Source organism: Atractosteus spatula, chromosome 17, assembly GCF_055471065.1.
Source record: "Atractosteus spatula isolate fAtrSpa1 chromosome 17, fAtrSpa1.hap1, whole genome shotgun sequence".
Taxonomy (NCBI): domain Eukaryota; kingdom Metazoa; phylum Chordata; class Actinopteri; order Semionotiformes; family Lepisosteidae; genus Atractosteus; species Atractosteus spatula.
The window spans coordinates 5,220,591-5,236,263 of NC_142722.1; the positions used below are offsets into that span (position 1 = coordinate 5,220,591).

Sequence of the window (15,673 nt, forward strand, 5' to 3'; positions counted from 1 at the left end):
TCTGAGTTTCTCTGGATTTATAATGGCGCTGTCTATGACAGCACGTAGCAAACAAATTCAAAAATGAACACTTCTGGGAAAACTGGTCCATCTTGTAACATATCTTTCAAAATATATACAATCCAATTCAATATATATATATAAATATGCCAGAATAAGGCTTCTTAACACATAACCTATGTGGCAAAAATACTGGATAATCTCATCCAACATTAACGGAACCTTCTCCAGAAAAGAAATTAAGGTCTTAATGAAATGCTGATTTCAGCGGGATCTTCAGATGGGATCTTTCTCAGCTGGGATCAGATTGGATTATTCTCAGATCTTTGTCACACTGCTCTTCTTTAATTTCGAGCAAACGAGGTTTCTTAATTAAAATCCATCCATGCACATGTCTAAGTATGAGTTTAAACATCCGATTTTTACATTCCTTCTTTTTTTCCATTTGTTATAAGTTGGTTCAACACCAACGGAAAAGACGGTCTAGACCCTTTTTTTAAAAAAAAACGTTTGATCAAACAGAAAGCTACTCAAAAATAAGTCACTGGTGAGTTAAGGGCAAAGCTTCAGGGGAGCCAAGAGATGAACTTGTCTTTGCATCTCTCGTCACTGATGGCTCCTTCTACAGCACAGTGTCCCCAGTCACCATATTGGGGTATTGGCTTGTACCAGGTCCACGGGGAAGGGCGCCACCTACTGGTCTTCCAACACCACTTATTACAGCAATCTGATTTTCCTTGGAGGTCTCCCATCCCGGTACTGCCTTACTCCAGGAATAAACTACAGGAATACCATGAGGACTTGCAGAAAACGTTCACTAGAAGCATTTATCATGTGACATTGCTATGGCCCAGCGTGGTAAAGCACAGTATAGGAATTTCACACCACAGAAAAAAAGGAAACCTGGTACAAACAGGGCTATGTTTCCATTTACCAGAGTAAACTTCCAGAACGGATAAACCACGTTGCGAAAACACTTGAATTTCACTCGACAGCAACAGACTCAGCGCATCCAGAGGAGGGAAATTGCTGCCAGCTGATTTCAGCCTTGGGGACAGGCAGACCACCAGAAGACAGACACCCCACCTCCCCACTCGAGCCCACACAGCAGCTGAAGAGACTGCATCTCTCAAGAGGAAGGACAAACCTACAGCCGGCTCACCTGGTTTCAGGTTCCTTTCTTCCAGCACAGATAACCACTTCGCCCCCGTCCCGAAAACTGTTATTCTGCAAGGGAAGAGAACGTAGATATTTCATTTTTAACAACTCCAAAAGAGAACAGTAGGTTACTCACTGATCAGAATACACATAACCAATTATTAATCTAGATACTATTATGTCTTTCAGGATATAATTTGATAGGAAAATGAGAATCTGGATTTTTTTTTTAGTATAGTATCTCTCTTTTTTTTAAAAAGAGTATAATTCGACACTAAATGTTGCTGTCTATGAGAATGATGTACTTTTCCATTACAATTTAGTTGTCAACTGTAATTTTTTCTTAATCAAATCACTCAGCTTGCTTAAATTACTTCAGACAAGGCCCGATCAATTACACAAACAAGCACACACAAGCTTTATTTGCAAGTTTAATTTTTAAATGAAAAATCACCTTTTGTACTGTTGCATACAAACACAATCCATCTTAATGGCAAAGTATACAGGCACCGTCTTCATGCATGACCTCCAGTGGTTTTGCAGAACTGAGCACAGTTCTACTGAAACCTCATTCTTCCCTTGGACTCACAGTTTTCCGCTGGTTCAGTGCCAACCAGCACAAGGCTGAGACGAACCCAGATCAGAGGTTATGAAGATGACCATCAACGTGCTGGAAATAGGCAACACATTGCCCCTGTTGCCAGTGAATTGCCTCAGTCCCACTCTATTCCTAGTCTGTGTTATAAAGGGTTTTAACACAATGCAAACTTCTCAGTTTAATACGGCCTCAGCCTCCCCATTGTTGCAAAGACACAGCTCCAGTCCAAGCAGAGAGGTTGCCAGAACAGTCCCAGAGCTTCTGGTACTCTGCCATGCAACAAATCAGTACTTGCTAATGAAATCATGAAAACGCATTTCCTCAAATCCCAATGTTGAGATTCCTGGTCGAGATTCAAAACAGCAGACTGTCTTAGGCTTCTCAAACTCTAAGGAGAAAAGCACCAGCAGTACAATGAAAATAATCAGCTGCTAAATGCAATTTCCATCAATAACCTCATCAAGCCTTTAAGATATTTTTTCTTAACCAGCACCACGAAGCACCTGTCAGCTCTCCTAATTTCCGAACGGAGACAGATTTGCTCCCAGATAAACCTCTTTAGTTTGCAAATTGACAACACCAGCAGGTCAATTGGACAAGAAACTAAAAACAAGCTGGGTTCAGAGGTCAACAGCTGGGTCACAGCTCTTCAGCAAAGGTAGGGCTCTGCTGAGACAGAAACATCCTGACCTCCCATCAAGATGTCAGTCTGAAATTAGACTTACGCTGCTGGAACAAGGCCTACTTCTTATTCCAGGCAGGCTGTTAATGGATTCCCCACAAACAGCCTAGTCTGTGGAGATTTTATAAGACAGCATGCTTGTTCCAATCAGAGACAGTGGAGACCACGAGGCTCTTTGGCGAACAGGCAATAGATCTTTATTTTATAGAGTCGGGGACAGGCAGCAGCTGAGCTGGCTGAGAAGATGTTGGAGCTTTATTACTTAATGGACCCTAAACCGAAGAACCAAACTCACAATTAAAACCGCACAGGAGACTGAATTCTGAGCTTACAAATACAGATTCTTCGCATTGGGCTATTCCATGTAACGCAAAATACCAACAGGTTTCAGAGCTAATAAACAGGGTCTAAAAATCAGGGTTCAGGTTTAACAGTGAAAAGTCTGGCTGTGAAGTTACCCAGAGGCTAACTGGGGCCGAAAGAGAGGCCCTTCGGCCTGGACAGTGCCCGTCTCCAGTCGCACTCCGTCCCAAACCCAGCTTCGTTATCAACGCCGTTCACGTTAAAGTCCATCGCCTTTGATGTCTGCAGCCGGACCATAATGATGCAGGTCGGGCTTTTCCCAGCGTGAGCGAGATCCTTCGAAAAAGAATCATCCTTTTTTCTGCCTCTCCCGGTACTTCGTTGCCTAGGCAACGTGTGATTTATAAGTGCCATTTTTCAGGTGCACTGAGCTCTTTGGCAAGCACCGTCCCCTTTTACAGCTAACTGGCACAAAACTAAAACACAGACATCTTGAAATATTGCAACGAGAGCGCCATAAAGCTCCACAAAGAGAGAAATGAAAAGCACATCAGGTTGATTCGCTCTCGGAGATGTTTTTTGTGAAATTTAATGGCAGCCCCATCTTAAGTGCTTCCTCTTTGTCTTCTTTATGCTCATTAAGACCTGCAAGGTGCAGTATTTCATCCTGATGCTCCTTTAACGGTGAAAAACAGACTAAATCTGCAAGGCGTTTTCCTCGGTCCACCACCTTTGTTAAATTCCTGTTCCATGTGCAGATATTTGTGTTTTTTCCCCTCATATGTATCCGTCTGGCTTGAGTAACAGAATTCTCTGTTCTGTCACAAAGCACCTCTGATCACTGCAGGTGTGCACAGAGGACCCTATCAAGCACGCAGCCATTCTCAGGAACTGACCCAGGGTAAGAACACCAGAAGTTGTAAAGGCGTTTTCGGGAGTAGTAATCTGGAGAAGGTGGAGTCTAGCACAGCACAGGAAAGCATGGTGGTAGAGATGGGCTGTACAGCATGAAACATGTACGGTATAAGCATTGTCACACCATGGCCAAGACACCATCCATCGTGACCAAGCCAAGCTTTAAAACTTAATAAGAATTTCTTACATTTATACAGCTCTTTTCATCCCACAGGATCCTAAAGCATTTTTTACAGCCAGGAAGGGACCCAATTCATCCAATGCTCCCACCTGGGAGAAGTACAGCAGCCCCACTGGACCGCAGATCCTGGTGCTGTGCAGAGAGAGGAGGGGGAGCCCGGACTGCGCAGCTCAGCTCCGACTCTCCCAACGAACAGCCAGGGGAGAGCTTGATGACCAGCCAGGCAGGAATGTCGGAGAGACAGAGAGACAGGGGTCAGGGGGAATAAGTCAGATCACAGGGACGGGAGTCAGATCGGGGTGGATGGGAGTTATATCAGAGGGACGGGAGTCAGCAATGAAAGCGCTGAAGAAGCTGATGGCACAGAGCAGGAGCTGCAGAGCAGGAACATGAGAGCAGCATGAAGCCGCTGGACACAGACACACCAGCCTGGCGTTTGTGACTTTTAAACACATCATCCAGGTGGGGCTGCACACCGGTGGCGGTGGAGGGGATCCCCATTACCTGTAAAGCGCTTTGAGTGGAGTGTCCAGAATAGCGCTATAAAAGTGTAAGGAATTATTAATATTGAAACTCTGGATGAGTACAGATCTTCAGCACGAGTCTTTCTCTGCTGCGATACCCTGTATAACAGTGCTGAAGAATCCTCATGCTTATCATTACAGTACACACACACGACGTCTTCTTACGACACATTATACCTTCTCTCCTACCGTGTTCAGTGAGCCTTGCCAATTAGTTATGATCAGACCAACATTGCAAAAGCCACTGCATGTATTGTGAGGTCCTTAACAAGGTGTATAGAACAGCTTCCTACTGTATGTAACAGCACTAAACCCAGATCCCACGTCTTTCTAGATCCTTGTTTAGATTCCTAACACATCCACTTCACACCAGTAATTTGCCTCTCCTGAAGCCTAAAGCCCACAGCTGCATAAACCTCAATAAAACAGGAGAGAAATCAATAAGGGGTGGGGAGGGGATAACATTGGTCCACATCCCAACTATAAAACACCAGCGTAAAAGGTTAGAGCCACGCCGTTAAACATTACAACTGCCTCCCTCTAGTGACTGCTGATGCCAAACTCTTAAAATCCGCCAGCCACCCGGCACCACTCAACCAAATGGCATTTATTCTCCCAGGCCATCATCAGTAGGGTTCTGAAAAAAACTCATTCAAAAAACATCTTGGGTTCCACTGCTCGGAAAAAAATAAAACAAAGCAAATGTACGCAGGCCGGGCAGTGGAGGCTCAACGGTTCAGCAGGTTTTACAGTGGTCTGAGTAAGTAATGAATTAACGAAGCAATCAATTAAGAGCACAGAATCAAGCACCACGGGACATTCAATGTACACTCCTGGACTACAGCCTGTGAATAATTCTGCCTTTTCATTGACTGATTGGGAAAAGAAAAACTGTAGGCAGACACCACCTATCCTTTTCGTGGAATTCTTCACCGGGATCCAGTATTCAAGGGAAAAATAGTGCAAAGCGCAGCAAAACGTTGGAAGAGCATGACACTCAGCATGGGAAACCACAGTAAAGTACAGCAAGAGCAGGGCAAAGCTCTGTGGCACTGTGCAAATTCATCACCGGAAACATCGATAAGCAAAGTGGCACACAAGCAGATACACACACAATGATAATAACAACACAGCCGGTGAGACAGAAGTTACAAACACTGGCGAAAACTGAAATGAGCTCAAGACGGCCACAGAAATGAATACTGCAAGGGACACTTAAAAAGATGTTTTGAGTATTACAACAGGACAGGAACATTTAGGGTTGAAGCCAAGAGTCGAAAACTCTAAGAAAACCAAAACGATGAAAGGGAAATGGTCAGTGTATTGAAATGCCCAGGTGTTTACCAGGGAAGACACGAACAGCACGGCTGGGGAAAGGTCTGTATTAAACTGTAGCAGCACAGAGGAGGAGGTGTCACGGGCACTAGGAGGGCTCAAGAGAAACACATCTCCAGGGACTGATGCTACGCTACCAACTGTACCTCCAGAAACAGAGAGATGCTGACAGCACAACTGGTCCACCTGTCCCTCAGGACCTTTACTGGAAAATTACCAACCCAGCACCCACCCATAAAAAGGACGACAAAAAGTCACAAAGCCATTCAAACTGGGGCCTGCGATGGAGTGCACTGGCTGCAAAGGAACCAGTAAAAAGAACGGAGAAACAACCTTAAGATGAGAAGGTCTGAAGAAAACTCAACACCCGAAACATTGAGTCTCCTTTTTTTCCTCACAGCATATTTGTAACCTTTACTGATCGCTTAACGAAGCAATTACAGACCTGGAAGTCTCACTTACATTAACACATAAGGAAATGTAAACAAGGATTACACCTTATCCAGTGGATCCCGTTTCTAATGGCAATATAGATTTAGACCTGGCAGGTGTTGGTTAACAAACTCTTGTCGCGTTCTTGGAACAAACAACACCAATAACAGATAAAGCCAGAGGACACGACCCGGTATACTCAGAAGAATTTTGATAAAGGTCCTCATAAGAGACATTCTCAAAATTTGAGTCAAATTCTCAGGCGGTACGCACTCGTGCAGTTCTCTGGGTTATCACCGGTTACCTGGGTTATCAGGACCACTGCTGTTCTTCATTTGTTTTAATTAATTAATTATATCATTATATATATATATCAATTCTATAATTTATATCAGTGATCTGCATACTGGTAGACTGGTAAATCCAGAAAAAGGTGTGAGTGTGGCACTGTGATAGAGAAACGAGCCAAGGTTAACGGCACGCTGGAATGCAGAACAGAAAAACGAAACTGACTAATCTCTTTCTGAATCTCTCCATTCAATCACAGATTTCCGTTTCTTTATCTCTCCTTCTCATCTGCTCCTGTCCCTTCTCCTTCATTTCTTCTGCTGGCCTATACCCTCGCCTGACTGCACTGCTACTCAATACATGGTCTGCACCTTTAAAGAAACAGCTGAAGGAGCTCCTGGAAGCACTTGACTACTAGCTATCAGAAGGGTTACATGGGCCAAGTGACCTCTTCTCCGTTCTCACCTTTCCTATGTGCTTATGTTTCCGGTGGGCTCAGTTAGATGTGTATGCACTGAAACGCAGACAACTGCACAATCATGACAAGGAGAAAACAACTGAGCACACTGACATCAGAGTAGGGGTGTAACCCCGGCGTCCTGGCCAAATTTCCCATTGGCCTTTACCAATCATGGCCTCCTAAGAATCCCCATCTCTGAACTGGCTTCATTACTCTGCTCTCCTCCCCACTGAGAGCTGATGTGTGGGGAGCGGACTGGCACATCATCCAGGTGGAGCTGCACACTGGTGGTGGTAGTGGGATTTCTCAATACCTGTAAAGCGCTTTGAGTGGAGTGTCCAGAAAAGAGCTATATAAGTGTAAGCAATTATTATTATTAATTATTATTATTATTATTATTATTAGTTGGCTTGCAGATATCACATGCTTGGAATGCACCAGCATTTTACTGCCTCAGCTGGTTCGTGCTGACCATTTTCTGATTTTACTGGGGCCAGTGATTTCTGCGTTCAGGCTATGAAAGTTTATGACGAGGCACTGAAAGACACACATCTGAAAAACAAGGGTACAGTTAACAGCAAATGTTAAGGGCCTTACTTAAGAGGGGCTGAAATGCAGCCACACTGACAGCTTTATGGGCCACGGGTAGCTGGGACTGCCCCAAACTGTTCACATTATTTCGCTGGCTAATGTATTTAATTTGAGAAGTGGCGAGGCTCTTTAATGGCGAGTTTGAAAGCCTGGATCTCCCCCGGCCTTAATGTAATATTTATTCCTCGACTGCTCCACGACAGAGAAGCTAGCTCTACGGTTTTGATATGAAACAGCTCTGGGCTTTTTCACATTAACGGAAGAAAAATCCCAGCTTTCTGGAAGGTGGGAGGGGCAGACGCAAGGATAAATTCGGTGTCTCACCTGCCCCTTTCAAGACAAAGTCTGGGGACGTGACTTTCACGAGTGACTGCAATTTCCCTCAGTTAATCTACAGGCATAGCAAGATATCAAAGCCACTGTTACTGTGCAACCGGTACTAGGACAGCAATATAATTTAACATGATTCAACATCATTTTAACAGAATTTTACACCCCAGAAGAAACTCCTTTATTGAGGGATCTCTGAAAAATGCCCTGTCTGTACAACGATTACAAATGTCAAGGGCAGACGAAAGAAAAGGGCAAAGTACTTGAACCAAACTCACAAGTCAGTCTGGTTTACTTGGCAAAGCCAGATCTTTTAGACTCAGTCAAGAGTTCCTTTAACTCGGGAGAACACGTTAGGCGGTTTAGACTGGCACGAATCCTCCACTGGTCCTGCCTCCACATTTTCGAATTCCTCCGGCGTTCCCCTGATCTCCGCAATCTCGATTAATCCCCTGTCCAGGGTGATAGAGAGCCCGAGGGAAAAAAAGGAGGAACGTCTCTTTGCCGGATCTGCACGATAAATATCCGAAAGCTGCCAACAGCCCCCACCAAGAGGACTTCAGAAGTGTGATTTAAACCCACACTTTACACTTCACATCTGTTTCAGTCCTCAGCAATGCCATCAGCACTAACCAGAGGCAGTCCCGGTTAACAATGACTGAAATTAAATTAGCTACATCGACGACATTAGGCTCCGGGTTTTAATGGCGACATTTATCTATATTAGCCGAACCCATAGCTGGGGGGTCTTCTATGTGGCGTCCTGGGACATGGCTTATGCTACTGCTTTCATTTTTACGAGCCAGCTCATTTAACACCGAAACAATGGCTTATCGAACAAGTGGACTCTATTACAACGTCCCTTTCTTCCCCTTCTGCCGCCCACAGCAAGGAGCCCTCAATCAGGAATTGATCAAACGGCAACTGTTTAAACTCGTTAATCCAGGAGGGACCGGGGAAAAAGAAGGGCTTTGTTCCCTCCACCTTTTGTCTGGAAAGGAGCGTTTGAACACAATGGCAGCCGAACCATGCTCGCCCGCTGCAGCACTTTCACTGAGGAATCAAGCTCCATTTCCCCGGAAATATTCACCACACACGGCAGTTTCTCTAAAATGGCCTTCAAGCGCCGAGCCCGAGCCCCGCTCGCTCAATCGCTCTCGGCCAGCCTGACTGAGCGCTGGTGGTGGCGACAAGTTTCCATGGCGTCTCTGGGGCAGCGGGATAACACCGTCTCCGCTGGCAGCGGCCCTCTCCCGGTCCATTCTGAAAAGGGCTCGTCGCCACCCGCACCCCCACCCCTCCCCGACAGCCTCCTCCGGGTCACGCCCAGAAGCGGGGCGCCCCAGGCCCGACTCCATCCCGCCACCCTGGGCGCTGGTTTCAAAAGAAACCGTCTTTTTTTGTGTTGGCCCTCATTTCTTATTTGGGGCGGAGCAGTGGCTCTGTGGCTCAGGATCTGCGCCTGTGGCTGGGAGGTTGCCGGTTGAAATCTAGCGGTTGGCAGGGGAATCCTACTTTGTTGGGCCCCTGAGCAAGGCCCTTAACCCCAACTGCTCCAGGGGCGCCGTATAAATGGCTGACCCTGCGCTCTGACCTAGCTCTGCGCGCTACACTCAAAACACCCAAGCAACCTACCCTCCATAAAGTCCCATGTGCACAATGTTTTGTTTTGCAGTGCTCCTGCACATAACAGTTGCTCATGCACTATGCACTGTCCATTTCCATTCGAATTTGTATCAAAAAGAGCGATCAGTATTGATCAGACATATTGCACCGGTCCACGCAAGGTGTGCGCTAAGCTGAAAATAAGGCTAAGCTGATTCCTAACCTAAAGGTCAGCCTTTTTAGTCCATCAATCTTGCGCTTTTATAATGCGGTGTGCATCTCACGTCAAGAATAATGAACTGCTTTAACGCAGACTTTTTCATCCCAAATTGCTTTATGTCTAGATGAAAACATTCCACTCACTAGAGTGCAGCCTGGTTTTTCTTAGTTTATTTATTTTTTAATGAAGAGAAGGACAAGCCCATTGAGTGCCAAATTCCTGTTTTTAATGGTGAAACTGATCTAGAATATTATCTGTGGGAAAAAAAAGAAGCCAGCAAAAACAAAATTCAGCCGGGCAGATACGTAGCTGACATTTTCAACTTACTTACAGAGGCCAGCTAGCAGCTGGCAGCTGGTTTTAGCCCTCATCCACAGCACAGAGCACTGGGCCGAGGAGGGGTATCCTAGAGGAACTGCTCAAGGCAGGAGCTGGGACTTGAACCAGGAACCTCTTGGGGACACAGCCCCTGACCTTGACCACTGCACCCCCCCAGCCTTTGACCCCCGTCAAATCACTGCCAATGCTATAAAGAATTCCCAGTTCTGCCGCAAAGGCAGGTGGCGGAGCCATTTCTGTTAATGCTGATAAAAACACAGAGGAAAAGCCTGCCCCTGCCCTATTAGTCTCTGACGGCTCTTTAATTTTATTGACAGCTTCTCATTACAAGAGCAGGGAACAATGCAGGCCGGCCAAGCCACACGGATCGTCCCAGCAGTAACTAAAGCCTGACATCTAAAGAGAAAAGATTACACTGCAGCTCCATTGCCTGTGATCTTTATCTAATAAGCCTTGGAAAATGAATATTCACCTGTCGCGGGAGATTGCACAAGTCGATATTTTTTTTTTTTTCCCTCTGAACTATAGCGGACAGCGGCTTACAACGTCTTTCTCTTTTTGCTCCAGTCGACACAAGACAAATACAAAGAGGACCCCGGGAAGCTGCTGATCGGCCCTGATCATGAGAGTCGGGGGGGGTGGGAGGTGACGGAGGAGTGGAGACAACACTGGCATTTCAAGACACACAAAACACGGGGCAGGGGGTGGGGGGGGAGAAAAAGAGAATCTGCTTCACCAGGCTCCCATCTCTGGATGCAAAATAAAGCACAAACAGCCGCCCCCCCCTCCACCACCCACCCACCCCCTAAGAGCCAGGTCTACTTTCTCTGTGCTCCCTGGGACGTCTGTAACCTTTGCAGGAAAACAATGGTGGCGAAGTGTAACCTTTAGCTTCAGATGGGTTGTTCAACATGATGGCAGCCAGTTAAATGTCAATCTTAATATCACCGCTGAAGCCTGTCATTCTCCAAACCAATTACTCACAAATGGCCCCCTTGGCAAGCCCCCCCCCTCCCTGGGGCCGCCCTCGACCCCTCGTTCCTGCGCTAATGCAGGCGCCAGCCCCGCCGCTCTCGGTCAGCCCCAGAGACTTGGCCCGGTCCAATCTCTGCCCTCGGTCAGCCCCAGCAGCCCGGTCCAGACCCTGCCCTTGGTCAGCCCCAGAGACTCGGCCCGGTCCAGTCCTTGCCCTTGGTCAACCCCAGAGACTTGGCCCGGTCCAATCTCTGCCCTCGGTCAGCCCCAGCAGCCCGGTCCAGACCCTGCCCTCGGTCAGCCTCAGAGACCCGGCCCGGTCCGGTCCCTGCCCTCGGTCAGCCCCAGAGACCCGGCCCGGTCCGGTCCCGGCCCTCGGTCAGCCCCAGAGACCCGGCCCGGTCCGGTCCCGGCCCTCGGTCAGCCCCAGAGACCCGGCCCGGTCCGGTCCCTGCCCTCGGTCAGCCCCAGAGACCCGGCCCGGTCCGGTCCCGGCCCTCGGTCAGCCCCAGAGACCCGGCCCGGTCCGGTCCGGTCCCTGCCCTCGGTCAGCCCCAGAGACCCGGCCCGGTCCAGTCCCGGCCCTCGGTCAGCCCCAGAGACCCGGCCCGGTCCGGTCCCTGCCCTCGGTCAGCCCCAGCAGCCCGGTCCGGTCCCTGTCCTCGGTCAGCACCAGAGACTCGGCCCGGTCCGGTCCCTGCCCTCGGTCAGCCTCAGAGACTCGGCCCGGTCCGGTCCCGGCCTTCGGTCAGCCCCAGAGACCCGGCCCGGTCCGGTCCCTGCCCTCGGTCAGCCTCAGAAGCCCGGTCCGGTCCCTGCCCTCGGTCAGCCCATGAGACCCGGCCCGGTCCGGTCCCTGCCCTCGGTCAGCCCCAGAGACCCGGCCCGGTACAGTCCCGGCCTTCGGTCAGCCCCAGAGGCCCGGCCCGGTCCAGGCCTGGCCTTCGGTCAGCCCCAGAGACCCGGCCCGGTCCGGTCCCTGCCCTCGGTCAGCCCCAGAAGCCCGGTCCGGTCCCTGCCCTCGGTCAGCCCCAGAGACCCGGCCCGGTACAGTCCCGGCCTTCGGTCAGCCCCAGAGGCCCGGCCCGGTCCAGGCCTGGCCTTCGGTCAGCCCCAGAGGCCCGGCCCGGTCCAGGCCTGGCCTTCGGTCAGCCCCAGCAGCCCCGCCCAGTCCAATCCCTGCCCTCGGTCAGCCCCAGAGACTCGGCCCAGTCTCTCAAACACTGCTCTGCCTCACAAGACTTTTTTAATTACTGCCGCTCTCCAGGCACACGAGGACACGGGGATACGAGTGGAAACTACAAAGAACTACAAGGAAGTACATTCAAAACAAAGAACAAGTGGCACTTCTTTTTACACAAAGGGTGGTGGGAGTGTGAAACGAGCTGCCCAGCCATGTTGCTGAAGCCGATAACCTGGATTCTTTCAAGAAACAGCTGGACGAGTTCAGCTAACGACCAGAACAGGCCAGGCGGGGCCAAACGGCTCCTCTGGTCTGTGATCGCTCTTGCGTTCTCACCCCAGGCGGTCCACCAGGTCCCACAGCACATTGGGAGACGGCACCAGAGGAGAGCCATCGTACAGCACGACCGAGGCCCCGACAGCCAGTGAAGACACCAGCCAGTTCCACATCATCCAGCCGGTCTGGGGAGAAACACACACACACACACACACACACGCGCGTCAGCACCGCGGCCACTGGGGTCACGACCCGCAAGAGGAAGGAGAAAAAGAGGCATGGCGTTCTTGTTTAATTTAGGCTTTAGTGGGTGGGGCATTTCTCACACTCATCGGGATAAGGTTTTGCGAGAGTCTCTAGCTCTCTGGGAATCACTAATAAGTGACTTGATCTCTTTAGAAAAGCGAAGATGCGTCCTAAAAGGTGAACTGGAACATTTTAAAGAATTGTGGGATAAGCCTTTGAGAACTTTAGGTTTAAAGGAGGAGCTCAGTATATACTCCTAAGCCATTATATATAATTGAGGTGGAGCGGTGGCTCTGTGGCTGAGGACCTTTGCCTGTGGCTGGGAGGTTGCCAGTTCAAATCCCGCAGCCGGCAGAGGAATCCTACTCCGTTGGGCTCCTGAGCAAGACCCTTAACCCCAACTGCTCCAGGGGTGCTGTACAATGGCTGACCCTGCGCTCAGACCCCCAGCTTCTCTCCCTGTCTGTGTGGCTGTGTGTCTCATGGAGAGCAAGCTGCGAAAAGACGAATTCCTAATGCAAGAAATTGTATAGGGCTAATCAAGTGATGTTGTTATTATTATTATTAATTGTACTATAAACCTGTCCGTACGGCACCTCCTGGCAGGGGTGTTGCACACGAGCCTCCGAGAGCTGGATGATGAAGCTCGGTAGCCCCCTCAGGTCGGGGGAGCGAACGCCCAACCCACACGCTCTGCATTCGCTCTCTCTGCCTTCAGCCCTGATCCACGGGACAGCACCCCCCACCCCCACCCAGCTCCCTTCCTCCCGTCCGAGAGCAGGTGTCACACTCACGGTGGTGTAGTAGATGATGACATCACTGCTGCTCATGTTGCCGTGGAGAACGTGCTCCTTCAAGTGCTGAATCAGGGTTCCCTGCGGAGACGGGGGGGGAGGCGTTAGAGGAGAGGAAATGAAAGTGAATAGGAGAGCCAGATGGGGGTGGGATGCAAGAACACAGGGTCCGCAGAAAACTGGGGTGGCATTTTAGGCTGCTGAGGGTCCCCATCCCATCAGTGTCCTTGGAGATGGCCTCTTTGGTGTCATTCTAAAACATCAGACTTCGGTGGACGAGGGACCCCAATTCACCACATGTGCCCCAGAGCGGTGGCTCTGTGGCTCAGGATCTGCGTCTGTGGCTGGGAGGTTGCCAGTTTGTATCCCGTGGCCGGTAGAGGAATCCTACTCCGTTGGGCCCCTGAGCAAGGCCCTTAACCCCAACTGCTCCAGGGGCGCTGTACAATGGCTGACCCTGCGCTCTGACCTCAAGCTTCTCTCTCTGTCTGTATGCGAAAAAGAATTTGGAGGGGCACATGTGGTGAATTGGGGTCCCTCGTCCACTGAAGTCTAATGCAAGATTGTACATGGCTAATAAAGTGATCTTATCTTATCTTATCTTAAATATTCCTTGTAGTGATGCGATGCTCTTCCCATGACCTCTCAGCTCTCCCTGAGCTTTTCTGACGCCACCGCCCCGCCGCAGTGAGAGACAGGCTGCGGGTCTTGGATCGCCCAGACCTCAGAGCTCAGACCTCAACGGTCACTCCAGAACCCCTAGGCCAGGCCGGGCCAGGGTACCACGTGAAGCTCTATCCACAGGACTTCAAACTGCTCCGCGACACAGGAGTCTGGGCAGCCTAATTACAATCTGTACTTCCACCAACAGGGAAACTTAAATCACAGCGATCATACACCTGCAATTGAGTCTCGTTTCCTATAAGACAGGACACGAGCGCGATGTTGTTAGTGCTTGATCGAGACCGCCCTGCGCTCCGTGAGCGATCTCCGAAGCCCCAGGGCAGTCCGGAGACGTGCCCTACTCGCCTACAAAGAGACGTATAGAATCTGTCATCAAATTAAGACGGCTGACAGTGACGTATGGCGACATGTTAAACTCGAATTAAACCACAGAACACAGGCTTCTTGCCTCTACCATTATTTTCAATAAGAGCCACAATAAAAGAAATCCTGTCAGCTCCCTTCACTGAAAGCCAGAAAAAAAGCATTTCCTAATAAATGATGTCTCCAACCCACACACCAAACAGCAAACAACGTTAAAAAAGCCAGGCTCATTTAATCACTCCAGCTGAAAGCACGTTGCAAAGGGGGTTATTAAAACTTACACAGGCTTTACCCTCTGAACACGAGTGTCCCTCAACACATCGGGGATACCCAGTGATCCTACAGGACTTCCCAGCAGCCCTCTGGGTGAAATACCCCTGCCTGAGCTTCTGCATCAGGCCATGCACCATGCACTGAGCTGCAGAGGATGCAGTAGTTGTTTGTGTCTGCTTCATTGCCACACTGCCCACATCCTTCCTGCTACAACACAATCAGGCTGCTTACTGTAATGTAAAGGAGCAAGTAATAGGTTTATTCCATGCTGAAAAGAAGAAGAAAGAAAACACAACGTTTCGGCCTTGGAGCCTTCCTCACACCTGAAGCATGGAATAAACCTATTACTTGTCCCTTTGCAGCCTACGCATGCTGACGCAGCTCCCCACCTAAATTACTGAAAAAAACATGAACTCCGTCAGGTGGTAGAGAACCAGCACACTGCCGCTCAGAAGCCAACGCAATGCCAGTACAAAAGACTGGACACTCCCTGCCCAAATAGCGGCCTTAATTAACAGCACTACAGGAAAAGAAAAACACACAACACCACTGTTGTCAAAGCAGCATTAACAGAGGGTCAATTAACGGCACAAAGACGCCGCTAGATAATTACCAGGAACGAGCTGCTGTCTGAGAAGATGTCAATACAGAAATGGCTGCAGTGTCACTTTTTTTTCCCAAGCGCAGCCTGGGCACTTGTTTGTGTCGGAGAACCGTGCTCATCAGTGCATTCCCTTTAATGAGCCTCTCTTGACATGTTTACAGACAATGGGAATACAATTGCTTAAATGATTTAGTCAATGGTGGGCAGTGAAATAGCCAATAAATAAGGCACTGTATATCACTCTCACTTCTGCACATCCGGTGATTGTAGGCCAGCAGAGGCTGTCTCGTTTTAAATCGAAAATCATTGCCTGC

General features: G+C 49.2%; 1 protein-coding gene across 1 annotated transcript in view; it reads right to left on the reverse strand.

Moving 5' to 3' along the window:
- Positions 1-15,673, reverse strand: part of aacs (acetoacetyl-CoA synthetase) — a 52,874-nt gene that overhangs the window by 18,146 nt on the left and 19,055 nt on the right. Inside the window, exons 9-11 of the mRNA XM_088935650.1 lie at positions 13,436-13,516; positions 12,456-12,580; positions 1,163-1,227 (exon numbers count right to left, since the gene is read on the reverse strand). Of these exons, the coding sequence (XP_088791776.1) occupies positions 1,163-1,227; positions 12,456-12,580; positions 13,436-13,516 (271 nt within the window). The remainder of the gene's footprint in view (positions 1-1,162; positions 1,228-12,455; positions 12,581-13,435; positions 13,517-15,673) is intronic.